General features: G+C 53.0%; 1 protein-coding gene across 1 annotated transcript in view; it reads left to right on the top strand.

Annotated features, from left to right (window-relative positions):
• The window catches only part of LOC119090971 (uncharacterized), a 47830-nt gene extending 29431 nt beyond the window's left edge, over positions 1-18399 (top strand). Inside the window, exons 2-4 of the mRNA XM_037213696.1 lie at positions 2604-2789; positions 5681-5890; positions 13600-18399. Coding sequence (XP_037069591.1) covers positions 2659-2789; positions 5681-5890; positions 13600-13972 — 714 coding nt within the window. The 5' untranslated portion in view covers positions 2604-2658 and the 3' untranslated portion in view covers positions 13973-18399. The remainder of the gene's footprint in view (positions 1-2603; positions 2790-5680; positions 5891-13599) is intronic.
• The last annotated feature ends 5446 nt before the right edge of the window (positions 18400-23845 follow it).

Here is a 23845-nt window from a genome sequence, read left to right as displayed (position 1 = left end):
GAAAGAGCTACGGGTTGGTATGTGCATGCTTATTGGCTCTTTTCCAGTAAGACAAACAGTGCATATGTGAACATCGACTACCTCAAAAGCAGTTTGTCATTTGATGTAGCTTGCAGGAAGGTGTTTTTGCATTTGCAGCAGCTTTTCTGAAATGCATCCGCGAATGCAGCAGTGTTCCGTTACTAGCGACTCGTTAGCAATCAAGGCTAAGTTTTCGTTTTGGGGATGATTAAAATATTTCAAACAATCTTCGTCACTTAGGTGTTTTCTAGCAACTTTTCTCTCTTAAAGGGCGTGTGCCTGATGTTTTCGGTTTTCTCAATATACGCTTGAGGAGAATTTCGCAATTATCTATGGTTAATATGGTTGCTAAATGTGCATTTGAGTCTTGCAACTGTCTTGATTCATTTATTGTTATCCATCCCATCGGTGGCTGTGGGTTCACAAATGCAATGCTAAAGGATAAACCAATCAGCGGGCAGGAAAGGACGAATACACTTGCATATATGTGGCAAGTAACTCCGCGCTAGAGACATGGCCAGGGGATTTCATCCGTATCGTTCAACACTTTCAAAAAGTGGCAACATTGAGCTGCGTGGGAAAAGAGGTGCTCTGGACACAAAGCCTGCATGACGTCATGTACGCCATATTTGATGACGTCAGTGGCACGGAAGCCTCTCAGTTAGCCAGCTGACTGCTACAGAACCCATTAGTTTGAACGGTGAGTATGTTTTGGTGGCGTGCGGCTGGCGCATCCCGGTTGGACTTTGAATGAATTGTCCACGGTGTTGTCATGCAAACACAATTCTGGAAGGGAGATTGAATCTCGGAACAATTTAACCACGTCAGAAATTTATATTCTTCTGTGGGGTGTGCATAACCTGGGAGTAAACGTCATGCGGCATTTGTAGCGCATCGCGTATCGCGGTTGCTTAGCGTCTCATATCCGTGGGTTGCGATCAGTTGTCATGACTACGCCTTGTGCGAGAGATCTCTTGTGCGGTTTGTTTTGGACGATTGGTAACATTTAAAATGCTCGGCCTGTGAATATTTTATTATGCATATGTGTACAAGCCCTGAAGTATAAAACTCTTGACTGCAGCGCCATAAGGCCAGTATCATATGGTTTTACAGTACTTACCTTACTGTACTCACATCACTGTGATAGGAAGAGTGGGATCTATTACAAATCAATATTGCAAATGTCCATACACTCACACCTATAGACAGAGCAAAGTATGCGAGTTCAGCTGTTCAACTCTGCCACCAGGCACAAAAGGCACAGACAGGCCTAAGGCTATCTAACGACAAGCCAGCCTTGGACAAGCCTGGCCATGGAATGCAATACACCACAAACGCCGCATGACATGTAACCCCGTTTTATATCATCATGCATGCAAAAATCCACATTCTGATGAGGCTAAACTGTTCCATGACTCACTGTCCATTCCAGAAATGTCTGTGAATATCGAAATGACGGATAATTTATTCTCAGTCCAGCCGGGAACCGCCAGCAGCACGCCACCAAAATATACTCACTTTTCAAACTATTGGGTCGTGTAGCAGTCAGCTGGCAAATTGAGAGGCTTCTGTGCCATTTACGTCGTCAAATATAGTATACTTGACGTCACGCAGGCTTTGCTTCCAAACTTCCTCTATTCTCAAGCAAGCTCGATGTTGCCACTTTTTCGCACCGGACGGCTCTACCTCGTTAGATAGCCTTGGACATGGCCATTATTTTGGTTGCTTAGTATCGTAGAACAATCACATTTCCCGTGCGTCTAAACCCATACACTCGCAGCCCTCAGCTGAATGTAAGCAACAAAAAAACATCAACGTAATGGCCATCGCTGCGTTCACAAGCTGCTATCAGCGATGACAAGCGACGTTCTCGAAAGCTAACCATACCTTCCCAATGATGTCGATGTGTTTACTAGTGATTAATGTTTGGGAGCTACCCGATAGATTTGTTTTGTCATACAAACCAAAGAAAATGTGGAGGCTGTAGCAATATCTTGTCAGTGGAGGCGAACTTGTAGAAACCAGTCACAACAATATCTGTAAATCGAAATTCCCTATTATCATACGTGCACAGTCAAAATCCTAACTTGACTAGACACACTCCCTTTAAACATACTGGCGGAACGTTGCAACTATCATGCGCGTCTCCAACATGGTGGGAACCTGCAAAATCGGATCACGTGCCGTGAAATGCATACTGCTGCAGTGCTTGCTGAACTTTTTCGGCACATTAACGTTAGTTTGGCGAACACTTTGTAAGAGAGGCGACAATGTCTTTCAATCCCAAAATTCTCCCGAAAGAACCAACAACTACAGTTCACAATTTGGCAATGCATGTCTTCTCTGGAGATGCCTTGATCAGGTATTTATCCACTCAGATGACATGAGAACGTTTTTATGTCCAGTTTGGCCAGTTTACCTATCTGCAGCCGCGTTCTATCCAGCTCTCCAGCAATGACGTCATCGACTGCTACCGTGGCCGGATGTCTCGACCGGCCGCGTGGCTCAAGAGCCACCACGCGGGGGCGCCCGCTGAGCGGCTCTCCGCGCGCCCCGAACTGACCGGCCGCCTCTCCCCGCAGCTGGCCGAGTCCATGGCAGTGCTCGGCAGCCTGGCGTCCTGAGCCGACCCGTGCGATGCATTTCTGGGTAGCGAAGCGGAGTCCGCACGCCTGGAGCCATCACCACGTGTCCTCGGCCTCCTGGTCCAGCGCGCCGCGGCCCCGACCCAAGCGCTCCGCCCCACCCATGCCGGCGCCCGTGCACAGGTGAGCGACGCGCCACCGGCGGCGGTCACGTGGTCTCGTGGCCACGCGGCCACACGGTGCACCTGGTGCATGGCTACTAGCCACGAATCTAACCCTCGTGGTCCAGATACATGTCTGGTCTGGTGAACGCATAACGAATGGGGTACGCATGGCCCACATGGCTGGTGCGATCACATGTTGTGGATGGCCACATGTTGCACACGACCACACTACCACACTGATCACACTTGCAATCGATGGGACGATCGGCAAGGCCACTGACAAGTGGCGCGACCACCACTGACTTTGCGTCGGCCCGACAAGTGACGCGACCACCACTGACGCTGCGCCGGCTCGACAAGTGACACGACCACTACTGACGTTGCGCCGGCCCGACAGGTGACGCGACCACCACTGACGCTGCGCCGGCTCGACAAGTGACGCGACCACCACTGACGCTGCGCCGGCTCGACAAGTGACGCGACCACCACTGACGCTGCGCCGGCTCGACAAGTGACGCGACCACCACTGACGCTGCGCCGGCTCGACAAGTGACACGACCACCACTGACGCCGCGCCGGCCCGACAGGTGACGCGACCACCACTGACGCTGCGCCGGCTCGACAAGTGACGCGACCACCACTGACGCTGCGCCGGCTCGACAAGTGACGCGACCACCACTGACACTGCGCCGGCTCGACAAGTGACACGACCACCACTGACGTTGCGCCGGCCCGACAGGTGACGCGACCACCACTGACGTTGCGCCGGCTCGACAAGTGACGCAACCACCACTGACACTGCGCCGGCTCGACAAGTGACGCGACCACCACTGACGCTGCGCCGGCTCGACAAGTGACGCGGCCACCACTGACGTTGCGCCAGCACGGCGGTGCTGCCACGCGCTGTGCTGGGCACATGTGGCGTACTGAGGCATAAGCGCCGAAGGATTTAATAGGGACGAGTCATGACACTGGTGTCGGAGCGTGACCTCTCAGGTCGGGCGGGTTACCGTCCGGTAGTGGGAAGGAAACGGGCACTAAGTGCTCAGGACCACGACTTCTCGGGTTTCAAGAAACGGATGTGCACGAGGGAGGGTGCACTGACATATTGCAGTTTCGATATTTGCTGTTCAGTATGCTTGGGCCAATAGTGTGCTTTCGTACACAGCTGGGAGCTACATGCACAGCTGTCTGGCGACGCACATCCGCGAAGTCCCAGCTGCCTCCCCAAAATCACGTTTTTAGTAACTCTTCTGTGAGTACATTATTGTGTGCCAAAGTACCATCTTTCGAAACATTACGTTTGCCAAGTGTTCGCCATCTGTTGTAGGATCAAATGAAAGCATACCAAAAGATAGCATATTACATTAGCATTTCACCGTTACCCCAAATGTGCCTAAGTTTCCCCAGCCTCTAAAATGAAGACCGGTTAGCAGGAGCACCACCTCTTCGCCTTTCAGTCGAAGACCGGGGTGTCACTTTCTCAAATCGGCTCTGGGGCTCAGCCGAACAGGCTGGCCCAACCTGCCCCCAAAACCTGGTCCCCCCCCCCCCCCTCTTTGGCCCACTTTAATTGTAGTCCTTGAAGTTGCAAACATATTTAACTAAAAAAAGCATGTTTTGTAACTGCAATGTTTTTTCCTGCGGAGGAATGAGAAATGAATTTCCATTTGAAGTTAATATGAGCTGCTTTTCAGTGCAAAGCCAAGAATTGGATATAATTTACAGAAAAACATTTTAGTACCTCTTACCAAGGGATCACTGATGAGTACTGCTGTCGCTGATCGTGTTTTACAACCACCACAGCCACGATTATGCAACACATACACTTGCCACTGATGGAAACAATATGCATTAACTTTTATATGGACCACCCTGGACTTTTAAAATCTAGCGCATATTGCAGTCAATTAGTCTCTATCTCAATCCCTATGTAATCTTCGGGAACACTTGTCAAACATTCGCAGATTGGCTTAACATATGAAGAACCAGACATTCCAAACCAAAACAAACCAAAACAAACCAAACAAAAACCAAAACATTCGGTACCTACAAGGTACCATTTGGTAAGAAATTAATATGACACTGATATGCATTTGGCCACACCACATCAATCCATCACCTAATGAGGGGCAGGGCGGGTCGTCGCATCTCACTGACAGCGAGTTTAGCCCCTATTGCGGAGCAGCGCTCAACACAGGCAGGGACGTATGCGGAATTTTCCTCATTGGAGAGGGTGTTAAATTTGTTTGCCAACTCCTGCGTATTTTCATCGCATTCTCGTGAAATCGTCCAGTATCTGACGTAAATCTCTTGGTTGAAGGGGACATTTTACCAGATATTTCCTCCAGGGATGCAACAGCGATTTTGGTTTTGCTTGAGCTGAACGCGAAATATCGAATATTTTTTTCGAATGCTTTTGAAAATGGTCATGTTCTTGAGAAGAAACTGCCAATAGCGAGACGCTGGTATTAGCGTCACACATCGATGAATGTGCACGTCAGTCAATTCAATGCAATTTATGGCAATTCGGTGAGTGGGCGCCACACTGCCTCTTGGGGTGAAACGCAAAAACTGTCATGTGATTGCGTTGCAGTCTCCATGTAGGCCTTTTAGTTCTCTTCTGCTAGTGCCAAGCATTATTTTGAGCTGTTATCGTGTTGCATGTTTTCTTTTAAACCTCCGTGCAGTGGGAAACCACTTTTTAAGTATAATTTTCCAAGAGTTGGATTTTTTGGGAGGACTGGAATATAGGGCCTGCTTACTTATATCCTTACGTGAGCGAGCTGGATTAGGCCAGCGTGAGGACATTTAAAGACAGCCAATTTGTATGCACCGTACTGAAGATGACCTTGCTTACCATGACGTCATCACGGGCTTCGTCCTTGACCAAGGTCACATCTTCCTCAGGTACCCGCCGGTGCCGACGGTACAGCGCGAGGCTTCGCGCCGATTGGCTGAACACCAGCGGCCGGCGGCCAATGGCGAATCGTCGCGCCAGCTGGCGGCGCGCGCGGATCCTAATCAGGAGGCACCACGTCAGCCTGACCTGTCAGAGCTGGAGGCAGCCGTCCTTCTGGACGAAATGTCCGATGACCTCGACTGTGACCCGGCCAGGAAGTAGGTTGCTGGCTGCGGGGGGCTTAATGGGACAGATTTTCGAGTTTGACTTAATGGTAACTGTGTGCTTGATAACACGCAATGCAGCGCCTGCGGTGGTGAGTAATCTATGGAGGCATCTTTCGCCAGCTTGGTGGACTTGTATTTGCGATCCGCACGCTGTGAGACTACAACTTAGATATTGACAGAGTCGGCTATCTACGAGTGGCCTATTTGATCATCAGATTTTTTGACAAGCAGTGCCTTGGTAGTCCCAAATGCTCCATCTACAGATGCGTGTTTCGCAAACTTTCTGCTCCTTGTCTTGTCTGCCCCGCGTTCACGTTAGTTCGTATCTAACTGATCCTTCGCGTTGCCTTACCATTCAGGCGCTACTGCTGTCTTGCCAGTCAACCACTCTCGCTGCCTCAGATGTCCACAAAGTAACCGTATGGGTAATGTTACTTTTACCGCATTGGGTGCACTAGCACTTGATTGCCTTGCAGGCCCTACCCGATGATGGATCCTTGGCTCCTTCTCCGTCGCCTGAATGGTATCTTTGTTTGGGTCCCAAAGCTGGGTATATTTTCTTCTGGCTCCACTGAATTCGATCACTGGATTCTCCAGTCAGCGGTCAAAGCCATCTTCAGTCCGCTCCCTCACCCCAGTGGGCTGACTTTTCAGCCAGTGTGGGTAACTTATAACTGCATTCCCTGGTTTTTGGACCGTTCCATTCATTTTTGACTTCTTTCTGAAACACGAGGTATTGTGCTGTTTTGTATTGCCATCTGACGCAATAGCAGATTGTCAGACGATAAAGGCTTCGCCTCATAGCACTTCAACTAGGCTCGGTGATGTTATCCATGATGACATCGGTGATAACATCGGTGATGACATCGGTGGTGATATCTGTGAGGACAACGGCACTAACGTCAGTGCTGTTTTCGGTGATGTAATCTTCTGGGCTAGGTAATTTCAGAATAACGAGGTTAAGGAGAGAAGTAAGAAGTGGCAAATACTGTGGTTATCCTGGCTATCCCAGTTTACTAGACGCACTCGAGCAGCAACACCAACCAAGCCAGAGGCGACGGGTCGTGTTCGTGTTCCGCCTTAACCAGCAGCTGGTCCAGCTGTCGGCGGGCTCGTGACCGATGGGTGCAGCCTGCTCTTCTTGGACCGAGGCGCTATGGTGATGCGGGTCAGGCAAGGGTGCTGGTTATGGGGGGGGGGGGGGGGGATCTGCGTACAAACTGTTCCAGTCATCGGGCTGCCAAACTGTGTGCGGTTTGAGTTCCGATGCAGCCCCGGCATCGGCATCGCGACTGGGAAGGTGCAGACAGAGGTGGGGGCAGCTGAACCCCGTCAGGGACTCGTCGAAACCCGTTGGACCGGGCATTGAGAATACCTGACCTGACCCTGAGCGCTTGATAGCTAGCTGCTTTGGAAACGACGGGAAGGCACTCAGTGCAGTGCTCGCTGGGAACGTGGCCATTCGGGATCAACTGGGGCGGGGATTTGGACACCGCATTACATAGATGGCTTTATGATATCATGTAGAGCGGAACCACGCCCGTATTCAAACTCATCACGCCATATGTTCATCGTGCCGAGACGTTCTCTGCATGCTGGGTCACATATGTTGGTCATCAGGTTAAGGTTGCACGATTCTGCGATTGTCCCCCGACTTGCTGACGTGTGTGCCGGAGAAGGCAGGGCGCTCCTCCGCATCAGACTGCACCAACACGAGCTTCGCGCAATGAACTTCGACAGACTTCAATTAAGGCAAAACGGTGCGGGATGTCTTTTGGTGCTGCATCGGAAGAAAGACAGTTACCTATTGGCACGTGCCAAGAAGACATACATCATTGAAGGTGCGAAGTGCGTATTGTGCGTCCGCTGCAACGGGAATCGCAGGTCGCAGGTTTGCAATGCGTCCCCCCTCAGGGCATCGCCAGTCGTGTCGTGTATGCGGAGTGTGCGTGGGAGCTGCAGCCCATGCGGCCCGCCCGCCAGCCGCGGCTCGGCCTCAGGGCTGCCTTGGCTCGGGGCTCCCGCCCGAGCGCCCGCGCACGCGCCGATGTGCGACCCCAGTGCCACATATGGGGCGGGTACAGGCGATACCGAGTTTGGCTGCAGTGCCACCGCCCTATTACAGGTTGTCGTCTGTAAGGTCTCCTTTACTCACTGCACCCTTCAGCCATGAGAATGTGCCCGTGCCACACTATGCTAATCAGCTGCACCCGGTCGTAACGAACACATGCACATTTTTCCAGCATCTGACTCTAAGTTATGAGAAGCTTGCAGGAAAGCTTCCGCGAGCCCTTTTCTTCTATGTTGATAATCACAGATAACTGTGAAAAGTGTTAATAATGATTAAAAGAAGCGCGAATAGTAACTGTGTGAAGTATTCCTTGAAGTATTATCTCGACCCGACATTTCTAGCCGACCCATAAGGCCTACGCCAGATCCCTTTCCTCTCTCGCCGTAATCTGGGAGAAATGAAATAGTCAGTGGTGGTTGGAACACTCACCGAATCATCTACATCCATCGCCACTAAACGAAGCTGAGTCCAGCAGCTCACTTTCGTCACCAGCGGCTCCGATCTCCAGCCGTTCTCTCGTCGCCAGCGGCTCTGATCTCCAGCCGTTCTGTTGTCACCACCGGCTCCGATCTCCAGCTGTTCTCTCATCACCGTCGGCTCCGATCTCTAGCCGTTCTCTCATCACCACTGGCTTCGATCTCCAACCGTTCTCTCGTCACCTTTAGCTCCGATCTCCAGCCGTTCTCTCGTCACCATCGGTTCCGATCTCCAGCCGTCCTCCTACCTTCACTGGCTTTGATCTCCAGCCGTTCTCCTGTCACCAGCGGCTCCGGTCTTCAGCTCTTTTCTCGCCACCATGGGCTCTGATCTCCAGCCGCTCTCTTGTCACCATTGGCCGGAATCTCCAGTCGTCCTCTCGTCACCATCGGCTCCGATCTTCAGCCGTTCTCTCGTCACCATTGGCTCCAATGTTCAGTCGTTCTGCTGGTTGCAGTGGAGACTAGATTACCGCTGCCTAATGTTTTAAAACGTTGCGTTACCATGCATGGCTGTTCCCTTCCAATGTTGATTTTAAACGAGTCCTGATGTGCTTCATGAGCTGCCGAGCTCTTAAAGGCAGACCTCGCCTGGGCTGAGCGCTGCAGAGACCAGGTGTGCCACCGCGAGCAGACCCCGCTTGGACTGGGTGTCGCAGAGTCCAGGTGTGCCACCACGAGCAGACCTCGCCTGGACTGAGCGTCACAGAGACCAGGCGTGCCACCGCGAGGCGGCTTTCGGTTTATCTGATCTACCATAATGTGCAAGGATGGCGATTTCAGGTTCGCCGTCTGTCAGGGATGCTTTACGGTCGGCCTCCTACCGCTCCCAGAAGCCGCGAATCGAACATCTTTGAAGTCAGTGTGTCTCATATAATTATAGTGACATGCGTATCACATATTTTTTGCTAACCCATTGCTTACAGCACCTTGATAGCTGTACTTCAGTTTAGTCTATTGTTCCGGTCAGGACCACAGGCCGAGTGAGACTTATTTAAACTAGGAGAGCATTGTCAGTGGCCCGGCCGGACTATCCTAGTCTCTTGAAAATGATATTTTTACGAAGGCCGATGGCACGTTTGTGAAGCTTCCAGCAACAAGAGCAGCGATTCTTTACCAGATGTGCTGCATAAACATGTGGTTATTTGCATGCAAACTGTTTTGCCAACCGGTGTTTTCTTGTACCATAGGAATTTCGTTCCGATTTCTTATTCCTCAGTCGATTGCTTTGGAAAAGGATGCTATTCAAATTGCGTGAAGTCTGAATGATACTGCTCGTAACTGGACCTGATATTGAAGATCCGGCTTCGTAGTGCCACGAGAACAACCTATACCTGCGGAGGAAAAAAACGGAAAATGGCCTTGGTTAAATGCTGACCGATGTGACCGTCCCCCTTAATTGAGTTGCTAGCGATTTGTTCGTCCTGAAGCTCAGTTGGCTAGAGTGCTTGTCTTCCGATCCAGCCACCCGTGGCGGGGCGAGATCGAGTCGCTTTAGGCGCCCTCCACACAGTGTCCTAGAATTGCCGACTTTGGGTGTGAAGCAACACCCTATCAGGAGAAATTTTTCACTCCTTTTCTTCATATTTTATGTGAATTTTTCACTCTTGCCTGACATTGCCTAATCGCACATGCCAAACCCCTATTTCTCTTTCTGAGGATTTCAGATGTCTTCCAAAACCGAGCTCACTTGAAACCACCAAGCATAAACGAGGCTCCGCAGAACCTGGACACCTATGGCTATGTCCTACCTCACCTACATCTGAGTCATGTCTATGTATGCACAGAGCAAGGGCGCCAGGTACCTCCAAGCCCAAGAACCCCAGCGACCCCAGCCGCTTGCACGCATTAAGTTTGGTTTGTTTACGAAATGCATCAGAATCTCCAGCTGTGCGCCAAATGCAAGGTTTTCACGCGTCCCCCATTTTTTGGTCCCATCACCACTCCACGAAAGCAGAGCCTGGTGTATACACCAGCAAGGCCTGGTAGAGAATTTTACTCCACGCGTTTCTTGTTTCCCGGGAAACTTGACCACTAAATTGCATCACTCCCGAAATGCATGAGTGAAAAGTTCAAGAAATGCCTTCTAATTTAAAGTTACAAGATGAATATCACCAATTGAGCACTTGCTTTAACAGATTTTAAGTCAAATCAGCTGATTACAAAATTATGGAGAAAGATGCCAGTCTTTATATTTATTTAGCTATTTTTGTTTTTCTTGATATCATACTGGTGTGATACCACTTTATCCTTCCTTCCTTTTCGATTGTCTTTAGAGGTACCATCTGGCCCCTAAAATTTTGACCAATTTCTCTGCAAGATGCTCCAACTGCAAACTTGCACGCATTTCATACACAAATTTGCATTTGAATAAGCGACAAAGATTGCGCTAGGCAGTATGTTCCTAAAGCAAAACGTTCGACCCGGGTCATCTTAGGTCAATGGCCTGTTCTGACCTCTACGAAGACGGTTGAAGATGCATAATGCGGTTCCTGCTGTCAATAGATTCGAATTGAGTACCCGAAACTATTCCATACAGCAAGCCCTAAAGCAATAAATCAGGTTGGTTTTGACCTTGGTCTGACCATCATATTTGAACTTAGGTCAACGTAATGTGCTCATTCAATATTTGTGGTGCCTAAGAAAGCATTTCAGAGATGTACGTCTTCGTCAAACACCCCGTTGTATCAGATTGAACGATTCCCTAAAAACTCCCTTCGCTGAAACCATGGGCTGACTGACATGTTATAGGTCAGCGACCTTACAAGGTACATCTAAAATTTGTGTGACCAAACGATCTGCTATGCAATTTTCTACAGCTCTGCAAAATTTGGCGCAACTATGCCGCGCCGTTCAGAAACCATTCGGGAGCGCGTGTTAATGTATTCTGCTTCACTTTAATAGCCTAGGATGTTAAAAAACGAAATGGTTTTGTCAGGTTCCTGATATTACGTCCATGCCAACTGGAAATAGATGTCTTTGTTTGCTGAGGCATCAGTCACTAGCATAAGCTCCATATTTTGTGAATTGATCTTTTCACTCCCGCAGGTCTTTTTGCGATGGAATTTTTTACTCCCACCCTAGTTCAAAAGCGATTCTAGCTCCCTGCCTCCACATGTATGGCCTGCGGCCGGTGGCAACGGCCATGCTGAAGGTCAGGTGACGCAAGAGGATAGGACAGACAGGGCCCACCATGGCGGCACCATAAAAGTTTCGACGCCAAGCTTTACAGTTGACCTGTATTTTTCTATCGCTTAGTAAAGGTCAGGGATCACACAACAACCTCTACTGGGTGTGACCTCTGATCCGAGAAATCCATCCATTCAAAAGGTTTGGACTAAATCTTTGAGAAAAATAGAAGGGTGTGAAAGCCAGCGCGCAATGTCGCGTTTAAACGAAAGATCCGCCCGTTTTGGTACTTTTTGAAAGACTGGCTAGATCTCAGCAGCCACACCAGCTGAGGACGTGGCATCAACTCCACAGCGCAGGTGTATGTAGCGGCTGCAGCTGGCGAGGAACTGAGGACTGCCGGATCCGTAGGTGTGCCGGTCTTCGGCTGGAAGGCGGCCGATGTTACTTGCTTCGAAACCTATCTCCAACACGAGGCGCTGTGACTTAAACCGAGACGGCTTTGGCCTTGAGAATCCCACGTGCGCAGGGTCCTGTTGTTCGCAGCCACCATCAGCCGAACGCTGTTGCGTTTTTCCGTCTCCATTTCCCTAACAGTAAAAGTGTCGCCAGATCCAGATGCATTGATGATCGCTAGTGCGTATTGGCGATTTCCAGCAGGGGTGGTGGGGGGGGGGGGGGGCGTAATGGCCCAATGGTTGATTTAGTGGCGTGACGGTTGAGTGCCTAGCGGCCTTCGCTTGCTCGTGGGAACTGGGTTTAAACTCGTTTGCGCTATGGCCGCTGGGCGCCAACACGGCGTCTGTAGCTGCTGGTGAGAAAGCAGGGCTGAAGATGACGTGCGTCGCGTTTCCTGATTCAATTCAAAATGTAGTCAGCCAATTGTCAAGTCATGTGATCCGTGAGTTAGCACGCCAGTGCCGCTTTCGCGCACTACTGGCCGTTAAATTATCGTGAGAGGCACTTTCCAACGCATTAATGAAACCCATCGGCACCGGCCGGTACAGGCGTACGGATCCAGCAGTTTAATTTTTGGCATCGCCTTTATGATGAACATGAACAGTTGACAGCTACACACCTGTTGCACCACACGAACGACCGCCAGGCTTTCCCCGAGGAGAGACTGTACCAACGTCGATATGTGGTGTTGCCTCCCCACCAGGGAACATCGCGGAATGACACGTTGAACCTGACAAGTTCCTGCTTTGCTATCAAACACGGGCTTTAATCAGCGACTCCACACATCCCAGTCGTCGCATGAACGTCACCGCATTTTCATGATCCAGCTGATAATCCGCTATGAGCGCTTTTAAGGCGTAACAGATGGGAGATCTCGATGCCGAAAACCTATTTTGTTTTAACTGTTTACTTCGTTTGGCTTGAAATGTTCCAACTTTTGGAACGCACGTGTGGAGGACTTTATCATTGTACCCAAACACCATGAACATGACACGGTACCATCCATTTTTGACGAAAGGTCTTAAAAACCAAGTTGTTGTCTGGCTGTCTTTTAAAGCTCCTGATAGATTTCTGAGCATTCCTCCGTATGTACTCCTTGCTCCTCCCACGGTTCTCTCCCAACAGGTCTTCGCTAGACATTTATCTACAGACGCACCTATCCGTGCGATGTTATCAGTTCCCTGGATGTACCTCGTCCGTTGTGCCATTTTGTCTTTCCTCTGGCCCTATGCGAATGACACTGTACGTCCCCCCTAAATCATGGATGTCTCTCAGTCTCCCCTACCCCACAGTTTCCAGCCAGACTTCCTTCTGACCCCATGGCTGTCCTCTAGCTAGCCCCGGCTTTCGCCGGCTCTGGAATTTTCTGCCTGTCGCTTCATCTGACCCAACGGACTCGTCCTTCCGACTCGCTGATCGCGCTTGTGCCCTCTGTGACATGTCCTCCTCGTCATCTCCTGGGCGACTGGTGTTCACCAACTGTCTGTCGCTCCCTTGCGCCCTGTCTCCCCCTCCCCCATGGAGCCCTCCCGGACGGCTTCCCTGACCCTATCGATGCTCGCCAGATGCCAGTCCTGCTGCTGCATCGTGGTCGTCACCATCCTCGTCATCTTCACACTCTCCCTCGCCAAGATGTACATCGGTCACGACGTGCACGACGTTCACGACGAGCAGAACGAGCTCACGGGCATCATCTTCCTCGTGATGCTGCTGTTCTTCTTCTGCCTGCTGCTGTTCTTCGTGCGCTTCTCGGTGCTGCTGTTCAAGAAGCGCGTGCGGGACAGTGCTCCGCGCGTGCCGGCCAGCTGCGGCGATAGCGGCGCGCGCCAGAGCGAGACCGAGCCGGCGCCCACCGCCGCGCCTCCGCCGTACCACGAGGCGCTGCTGCTGCCGGCGCCGCTGGCGGAGAGCCCGCCGCCGGCCTACGACAAGCTGTAGGGCCTGCCGCAGGTGTGGCGGCGTGTCGGCCGGAGCAGCGGTCTTCCGTCGGTCGGCGGTGGAGGCGGCGGTCACCGAGCGCCGGCGCGAGCGGCTTCTGTACGGTCAGCGATGCCAGTGGTGCCGACGGGAAGCGGGGACAGCGCCGGGTGATGTGGACTGTGGAGTTAGCCGTCCGTCCGGAGCAGGAAGCGGCAGGCACTGTGGGAGACGAGCCTTACTCCAGGCCGGATTTGGGTCCAGGGCGGCGCTGGAGCCTTCCGACCAAGTCAACTGCGACGCTCCTCGGTGGCTGGTGCGTGTCTGGTTAACATCTGGTGCACGCGTCGCGTGTAGTGCGCACCCGCGCAAACTTGGCCTTTGTTCGAACCCGAGAAGGAAAGTTGCGATATGTAGCTGGTGCCACACCGATCCATGCGACGTGGTCGATATCCGGACGGCACGCATGCGGTGGCTGGCGAGGTGCCTCGACCGCTGTCCGTGGTGCTGCCGGCACTGCCGGAGTTTCGGATGCGCCTGTCCACTCTGTTATCTTCTGGTCTTCCGGAGGTCCGCTGACGACCGACAGCCGGGAAACAAGACGGTGGCAATGTGGGTGGAGATGTGGAATGCTGGAATGAAGACCTTCGAGGTGAAGTAGCCACAGGGGATAGTGAGAGCGCAGGAGTGGAGAAGAAGCAGGATACACGATGGAATACGTTGCAACCGGCTGAAGCTGTCGATTGAAGCAGTCAGTGCCACGTGTGCACCCTGTGATTGAGGGGTGAGAATGATCTCAGCACTGCTGTTTGGCGTGCGTCTGATCGGCCGGCGCACGTCCAGGGCGTGCCGCGTGCGTCGGCGCACCATCCAGTGGGCGTACCGCTGCTGCTTCGCGACCGCACGGTGTGGTACGTGTGCGGCGATGAGGCGAGAGTCAAAACTGATCGACGCTGAGGAGGGACCCAGCCGCCTCATGGGCCACTCTTCGAGGGAACGTCCGGATCCGGCGGCAGCTGGTCCCTGGCCAGGAACCAGCTGGACCCGGCGAGCTGGAAACGGAGCCGTGCTGAGCTCGGCGGCGAGCTCGTGTTTTACACAGCGGTTGGCGCGGTTTTGGTACCGCACACTTTTGATACACGACCACTTTGTACGTTGAGCGTTTGATATCGAGCGCAGGGGGATGGGGGGGACATGGAAGAGTGGTGCATACACTGTACATAGTGACACACGCGTGGCAGGCTGCGTCTGCGTCTCATTGTGCGTACGGTGTACATTGAAGTTGGTCATATTTGGCCGCCGTTCCGATCCCATCCGCCAGCGCGACGTACTTTTGACACGCAAAGCTGCATTGCTTTGACGCACTTCAATGCGTATTCACGCCGGCAACTCAGGACGCTTTCATTAGAACTAGAGACTGTTAAGTTACGCGTGCCGCCTTCACTTGCAAATAAGTGAGGTTAAAGCCGCCTTTTAAGTGGTCGGCGCCCTGCGCAACTACATTTCACAAGCATATGGACAATTGAACCAAAATTGGTTGCACACATACTCATAAGCTCTTGGTGCATTATCACAGCCCTGTATGCCAAAAGCAAAACACAGATGTGGCTGGATGAGCACATGTATCGTAGCCCGTGGCATCTCGTATATATGCGGCCCGTGGCATCTCGTATATATGCGACTTTGAATGGCCTTCATAGGAACTCAACTCATCGCCGGAACTCGTTTGCCTTTTGAAACACGGGCCCTCTCTCGCTGAGGCCCAGCGCGGCAGCTAGTTTCAGGTTTGCGTGTGATATTGACTAAGAGGTCGTTTCAGGTCAGCAGTTTTGACCGTTTCCCGGGTGAGCTGGCTGGTCAGCTGGAGTCGGTCGGCACATACCAGCGGCGCTTTAATGTAAGGTTTGAGTTGTGGAACATTGGTTTGTGTTATGTGTTCATATACTGCACTCGCATGCTACCAATCTTCATAGCTGGGTTCCGCTTTTGTGTGTTTAGTTCTTTTAAGTAACGTGGATTTCCTTGTCTGATCCGCCCTTCTCCTTCAGTATGTTCTGGCAAACTTAAAAATCTTCACGCTAGTTTTCAAAGTCTCATTACCATGAGACAGCTCCAGCCGGCGGTTATAATGCAATGTGGTAGACAAAGGCAACGTCTAGCATAGTCATTCAGACATCGCATTGTCGGCAGTTGTCACCGAAGCGTGCATCACCTTCACGCGGCATGCGTTCAAGTAGAAAACCCGCTAGAGCAGCAGGGAAACGAAACGCGCGCGTAAAAATTTGCCGATTCAGGTTGTCTTCGTGCGGTGTGCCAAGGAGCGATGACCAATCAAAGTAACATCCGTGTAAGGGAAGACTACTTAGATTGCGTGCAGTAGGAGGAAAAAAGCAGCGACGTCTCGATATTGTCGAAGCTCTTGCTTGAAGCGTCAAAGCGCTTCATCATACCATTCTGTATGCCATCAAAAGCGCCGTTGCTTCAGTCTACCGCACCCAATGCCAGAGAGAGCCAGGGGACACCACCTGCGATCTGTCTCAGCTATTGCCAGAGAGAGCCAAGGGACACCACCTGCGATCTGCCGAACCCACGTGACCGTTGACCTTTACAGCCAAAGGCGTCGGATCATAGCGCAATGGAGCCTCTCTCCTCAAGCCGTCGAATCATAGCGCAATGGAGCCTCTCCTCAAACAAATTTCCAAATTGGTTACTTGCAAGGGCAATTCCAGCACAGCAGGGTGCGAACGGGGAGATCTTGGACGGCCTCCCCGGTGGAGCTCGCTGGGATCGCCTCTGCCAGACCGCAGTCAGCCGGGAGACATTGATTTTCTCCGTCGAGAGCTGGGTTCTCTGGACTGCGGGGATCCGTTGTCAGTGGAGCGCATGCCAGTGCAGGCACTTTTGCCACGAGGACTTCTGTGCGGCTCAGTGCTGTAGACATTCAGCTTGTGCCGCTGTTCGCATTCTTACCGCGTTTTGCACGATGTCGGCTGGGTGAGAGTCGGCGATAGTTGCTGTCACGTAGTTTTTTCCAGTATGCTTAGCAGGTGCCAGGAAGCCCGAAATTTTAACGCCAAGTGTCCTCATCGGCTTAGATAAGTGAAACCAGCACTATCATGACCTTGAGGAAGAAATGAGACGAGGTGTTTGTGTCATGGATGGAATGTGTCACGGGGTTGTTCGGACAGTCGTGCTCGTCTGGTGTGTTAGTATGTACACGAGATATCTGTTACAAGTGATTCTGACTGGCTTCAAGAATCAGTAGAGGCTTTAAGACTCAAATTGACTGACAATTTAATCAACTCAGAAGCAGAAGTGGAGGGGTGCTGATAGGGCGGTGGTTGCGGTGCGCGTCTGGAGACCAGAGTTACTGGATTCGATTCCCCACGGTGCTATCTTCTTGTTTGGGCAAGGGGCAGACGACGCTATATAGGCCTAGCAGCTTAGCACGTTGTGAAAACCCAATGAACCACACGCACACGGGCAGAAGTGTGCATGCTAGTGCAGCAGACGAGCGCGAAAGTGCGAATAATGAATCCGTTCGTGTTACATCATCATCCTGAACATCGTTAAGAACAAGCCGGTGCTATTGGATGTGCATGTGGCTCAGATGAAGACGACATTTTCAAGTAGCAGTAAAGATTTTACACAAAATGACTCACACTGAACAACCTCAGAAGCCTTATTGCTCAGTTGCTTTCATTTCGTTTATTTTGATATTACGAAAAGCTTGCTTTGATGATAACCGTATCTTTTACTTCCTGTTGCAGTAATTCTTCCTGTGAGACCCAGTTATCCTTCCTGAAAATTGCTGATAAAGCTGTCTTGCAGCGCAAATGTGTGCGAAAAGACTCACCTTGTGTCTCAACGAGCCTCCGCTGTCATGCCTTCCCTCTCCCCAGCCTAGAAGTGGCTTACCTAGTGTAGTTCGGGCTGGCCATCTCTGCATAAGCACCGTTAAAACGCCCCCAAAGAAGACTGTGTCCCAGCTTTATAGCATGATTAGAACGAGGCATTCTATGACGGATGGGCAACTTTTGCTGATCATCGTCCTCGTCTAGGGAGTTGGCATTTTCGCGGCGCCTCGGCCAGCTTATTTTCCCGCCGTCGTCAGGTGTTACTGTCTCTGATGCATCAGCCATCAGGTATTATAACACACGGCCGCGGTTGGAGAATTCACTGGCGGAAATGCGGAGTAGACACTGACGCACAAGGCTGCCACGTTTCTCAGAACTCTCCTCGCTTGGCGGATGTCTAATCCACATGATTACACTCACCTCATACGTCCACCAACAGACGGCAGCCCCAGTGGCGGAGACAGACTTTTGTAATTGCTTTTTGTGTACCGTGTCGACCTCGTGTGCGCACACTGATCTGTATATTTTTATAAGCGTCGTCAGTATCATCCGCCACGTCTTGGTGTGCTCGGTGTATTTTGCAATAAAGCCGTGGAGCGACGACGTGTCATTAAAAGCTCAGTACGGCGGGGTCAACTGCCCGGCCAGACCGCCCGGGAACGACACGGCGGGGTCAACTGCCCGGCCAGACCGCCCGGGAACGGCACGGCGGGGTCAACTGTCCGGCCAGACCGCCCGGGAACGACACGGCGGAGTCAACTGTCCGGCCAGACCGCCCGGGAACGACACGGCGGGGTCAACTGCCCGGCCAGACCGCCCGGGAACGACACGGCGGAGTCAACTGCCCGGCCAGACCGCCCGGGAACGACACGGCGCAGATTGACGTGTGTGAGCCGTAGGGCTGGTTACATGCCGCACGAGCTCGACGACCGCTCGGCATCGAAGCCGCGGGCACCAGGCAAGGGCAGTTAGTGCACCGCCTTCTGGTTTCAGTAGATATTCACTGAACTGTTCAGTGCATCAAAACGCAGTTTGGACTAGCTGATTTTCGGCACATCTCCTGCAGGTTCAGGTTCCCATATTGTCAGTGTACCCCGCTCTTATACCCTGCTCCCAGCTCCCCGCTCCCGCTCTATGACCCTGCACTTAAACGTGATGGCGCCAAAGGGTAGAACATATTTTTCACTTAAGGGAAACCTTGTTTTTCACCAGTAGCAGCCAAGAGAGCAACCAAAAGAGCATGCCGTTCTGGTATCCCAAACCGGAGATCACAGAAGCAACACCAAACAAGCAGCATAACGTGTGCAATTCTGATGCGCCCAGAGCCGCATCTGTCGGCTTGTATGCTAGTTCGGCCGGCCCGCAGTTCAACGGACGCACAGACCATGGTCCACAGCGTCCCTCCGCAATGACAAAGTGCATGTACACTGCGCCTGAGCCCAGTCAGACGCTCTTTCTACTGGATCCCGCACCACCCGCGCCTCTCACGTCAACATCACACGGTCGATCCCAACTCATCATGCAAGCAGCGGGCGCGTGACCCAATGACTCCAGCGACGCCTCCGCTGCAGATTGAAGAGGTGACCGGGTCAGGCTGCCGTGTGAAGAGGTGGCAGGGTCAGACTGACGTGGGGAGAGGTGACCGGGTCAGACTGCCGTGTGAAGAGGTGACCGGGTCAAACTGCCGTGTGAAGAGGTGACCGGGTCAGACTGCCATGGGAAGAGGCGACCGGGTCAGACTGCCGCGTGAAGAGGTGACCGGGTCAAACTGCCGTGTGAAGAGGTGACCGGACCAGACTGCCGTGTGAAGAGGTGACCGGGTCAAACTGCCGTGTGAAGGGGTGACTGGACCAGACTGCCGTGGGAAGCGCGGCCTACATACGGGGCCTGCGAGCCAAGCCCGGCCACACCGCCAGGGACAGATTCCTGAGCGGGCTCCAGACTCCAGCCGCGGACAGACTCCAGCCGCCGCCCGGATGCCCCCCAGCTGAGTGTTTACGCCTATCCCGCCAATGTTAGCACGCTCGAGTTTACTGGCCGGGCAGAATCCGGAAGGGGCTCCGCAGTCCTGCGTCACGGCGGCGGAGCGTCTGGCGCCAACATACCTGGTCCTGCACCTGTGTGGCCACCGTCGAACTGCCAATCAGGACACACTCGACCCTGCAAGCCCTTCACACCTCGTGACCCATGCGACCAAACGGCCGTAGCAACGATCATCAGCACTGGAACATCATGTGATCAGGGCAGCCTGCTTTCAAAAGTTGGCGGGATGCATTGACCGTACTCTTCCAGAGCAAATTTAGCTTCGGCCGCATATTAACAGTGATGGCCACAGAAACTTGTGTTTCTATTTTGCAAAATGCATGTGCAGTGTATTGCTCACTGTTCGTCGTTTGACCCTGATAATATCCTAAACGGTCCCAAATAGGGTAGCAGTTATAGGCTAGTTGAGATTTGTAAACGAGTGCAGTTTGCTCACGTAAAACCACTGCAATAATTTATGTTGCTTGCCCCAAATGCGTGCGCAACCTTACTTGATTATCAGCTGCTAGTCATAATTTCGTTTTTATTTTACTTGTCTCACCACCTTCCAAGCTCGGCCTTGGTTGCACTAGGTTTGAAGCAGCCACAACAGAAGCTCTCAACATATATAAACATATCTAGTCAGTCACCACCGGCCGACAAACACCAGACCGTGAGGGAGCATCTCGCCTCCTCTGGGCGGGGGCTATCTGGCAGGGCTGGTCCTGAGCCCTCGCCCCCTGCCGGCACCGGCGCGACCTTGACCCCAGCTGGTTAGCTGGCCCCGCAGGCCCACGACCAGCGACAGTCTTGATGGGACATCAGGCCACATCAGACCGCGTCCGACCACAGCAGACCATCCGCAGCTGGACGGCGACAGTCTTGATGGGACATCAGGCCACATCAGACCGCGTCCGACCACAGCAGACCATCCGCAGCTGGACGGCGACAGTCTTGATGGGACATCAGGCCACATCAGACCGCGTCCGACCACGGCAGACCATCCGCAGCTGGACGGCAACAGTCTTAATGGGACATCAGGCCACATCAGACCGCGTCCGACCACAGCAGACCATCCGCAGCTGGACGGCAACAGTCTTAATGGGACATCAGGCCACATCAGACCGCGTCCGACCACAGCAGACCATCCGCAGCTGGACGGCAACAGTCTTAATGGGACATCAGGCCACATCAGACCGCGTCCGACCACGGCAGACCATCCGCAGCTGGACGGCGACAGTCTTGATGGGACATCAGGCCACATCAGACCGCGTCCGACCACAGCAGACCATCCGCAGCTGGACGGCGACAGTCTTGATGGGACATCAGGCCACATCAGACCGCGTCCGACCACAGCAGACCATCCGCAGCTGGACGGCGACAGTCTTGATGGGACATCAGGCCACATCAGACCGCGTCCGACCACAGCAGACCATCCGCAGCTGGACGGCGACAGTCTTGATGGGACATCAGGCCACATCAGACCGCGTCCGACCACAGCAGACCATCCGCAGCTGGACGGCGACAGTCTTGATGGGACATCAGGCCACATCAGACCGCGTCCGACCACGGCAGACCATCCGCAGCTGGACGGCGACAGTCTTGATGGGACATCAGGTCACATCAGACCGCGTCCGACCACGGCAGACCATCCGCAGCTGGACGGCAACAGTCTTGATGGGACATCAGGCCACATCAGACCGCGTCCGACCACGGCAGACCATCCGCAGCTGGACGGCGACAGTCTTGATGGGACATCAGGCCACATCAGACCGCGTCCGACCACAGCAGACCATCCGCAGCTGGACGGCGACAGTCTTGATGGGACATCAGGCCACATCAGACCGCGTCCGACCACGGCAGACCATCCGCAGCTGGACGGCAACAGTCTTAATGGGACATCAGGCCACATCAGACCGCGTCCGACCACGGCAGACCATCCGCAGCAGGACGGCGACAGTCTTGATGGGACATCAGGCCACATCAGACCGCGTCCGACCACAGCAGACCATCCGCAGCTGGACGGCGACAGTCTTGATGGGACATCAGGCCACATCAGACCGCGTCCGACCACAGCAGACCATCCGCAGCTGGACGGCAACAGTCTTAATGGGACATCAGGCCACATCAGACCGCGTCCGACCACGGCAGACCATCCGCAGCTGGACGGCGACAGTCTTGATGGGACATCAGGCCACATCAGACCGCGTCCGACCACAGCAGACCATCCGCAGCTAGACGGCGACAGTCTTGATGGGACATCAGGCCACATCAGACCGCGTCCGACCACGGCAGACCATCCGCAGCTGGACGGCGACAGTCTTGATGGGACATCAGGCCACATCAGACCGCGTCCGACCACGGCAGACCATCCGCAGCTGGACGGCGACAGTCTTGATGGGACATCAGGCCACATCAGACCGCGTCCGACCACAGCAGACCATCCGCAGCTGGACGGCGACAGTCTTGATGGGACATCAGGCCACATCAGACCGCGTCCGACCACGGCAGACCATCCGCAGCTGGACGGCGACAGTCTTGATGGGACATCAGGCCACATCAGACCGCGTCCGACCACGGCAGACCATCCGCAGCTGGACGGCGACCGGAGTCAAACAGAGGAGCGGAGCGGAAGCTGATCTAATTCAATTCGGCTTTAAGATGGTCACAGACAAACCTTGGGGTCTTTTTGGACAGGTGGCGAACGAATAAGATATTTGAGGGTTATCCGATAGCGCACACAAGGAACCTGACGCCGATGGCAGGTGAATACAATGCTGTGAGCATTCTTAGAGTTAACCACAGTTCGCATCTTTGTTGTTCGTCTTGCCATATGTCCACACCCGCAAAGCCGGCTCATCACATTCTTTCTTGAGAACCGAGGTGCTTTGAAGCTGGCATTCGCTTTGTTCACAAACCCAGCTGAACTGGATTTCCCCGATAAATATTTCCGTTCTCGCTCTCACCCAAACCCTTCCCTCCCCTCTTCCCCTCTCCCTCTCCTGCCCCCCTGTAACTTGCACCGCAAGTGACTCCATTCAACAGCTCTCTTGCATCAAGCAGTTATATTCAGTTAAGTATTGACCCCATTCAGTTGCATTGCAGTGTTCGAGCCTCAGGCCACTTTACCCGAAAACAGCAGAGGACGGCGCGGAACAGGGGAGCAAGGGACCCATCTAGCGGCAAAAATATAAACTATTGATCTAGTCACAGCCGCGACACCATGACCGAGCAGCCCTCCTCAACAGCCAACGCCTCTTATCCAAAGCCAAGGAGCACATATCACAAACAAGGCCGCTGCCGGGATTGACGATGGATCTTACCAGGATTTGCGACGGGGTTTAATCCCCTTTTGTCGAGCGAGCCCCAGCCCCATTAGCTGTAGCTACGCACTACGTATAGAACAACAGATTTTACGCAAACGCCAATAGGTGCAGTACCTATGCATCACCGATGTTGGTTTACCCTGGTGCCTCGCACGGTTGTCTCAGCTGCGGACCGTACTTTGTCAACGGGCTGCCCGCTGACTGTTATTAACTTACTGCTGGGCTCGATGCACGCCAGTCTGTGAGATCAAGATCGCTCTGCTGGGCTCGACATACGGCAGTCTGTGAGACCAAGATCGTCCATGGCAGCCTGAGGTTTGCTGACAACATTGTTCGCCTGATCAGTAGATTGCGGCAAGATATTCAGCAGTGCCGCAGTGAAAGGGCTGCGCTCGACCCTAGTGGAACGGGTCTAAGGCCCATGAGCCCCCCCCCCCCTCGCTCCATAGACTCCCTCCCCTGGCCACGCCTCTGCTCACAATCTCGCAAAACCTATGCCGCCGTAACGAATACTGTGTCCACTCTCGCTTCTTGTCGCAAGGGTAATGCGTTCCAGAGGACTTGGAAGATCGCAGTCGGTTCGTGCGTTTACCGCCAATGTTCTTTTCATCGGCCAGGAGCATCATACAAACACGAAAGGCTACCGAATGTTTTGTCTGCCCCCTGCGAATCTTGTTCATCGCATTCGC

The sequence above is a fragment of the Pollicipes pollicipes genome, unplaced genomic scaffold, assembly GCF_011947565.3.
Source record: "Pollicipes pollicipes isolate AB1234 unplaced genomic scaffold, Ppol_2.1 Scaffold_3216;HRSCAF=3773_pilon_pilon_pilon, whole genome shotgun sequence".
In the NCBI taxonomy this organism is placed as follows: Eukaryota; Metazoa; Arthropoda; class Thecostraca; order Pollicipedomorpha; family Pollicipedidae; genus Pollicipes; species Pollicipes pollicipes.
This window is presented reverse-complemented; position numbering and strand designations above follow the sequence as displayed.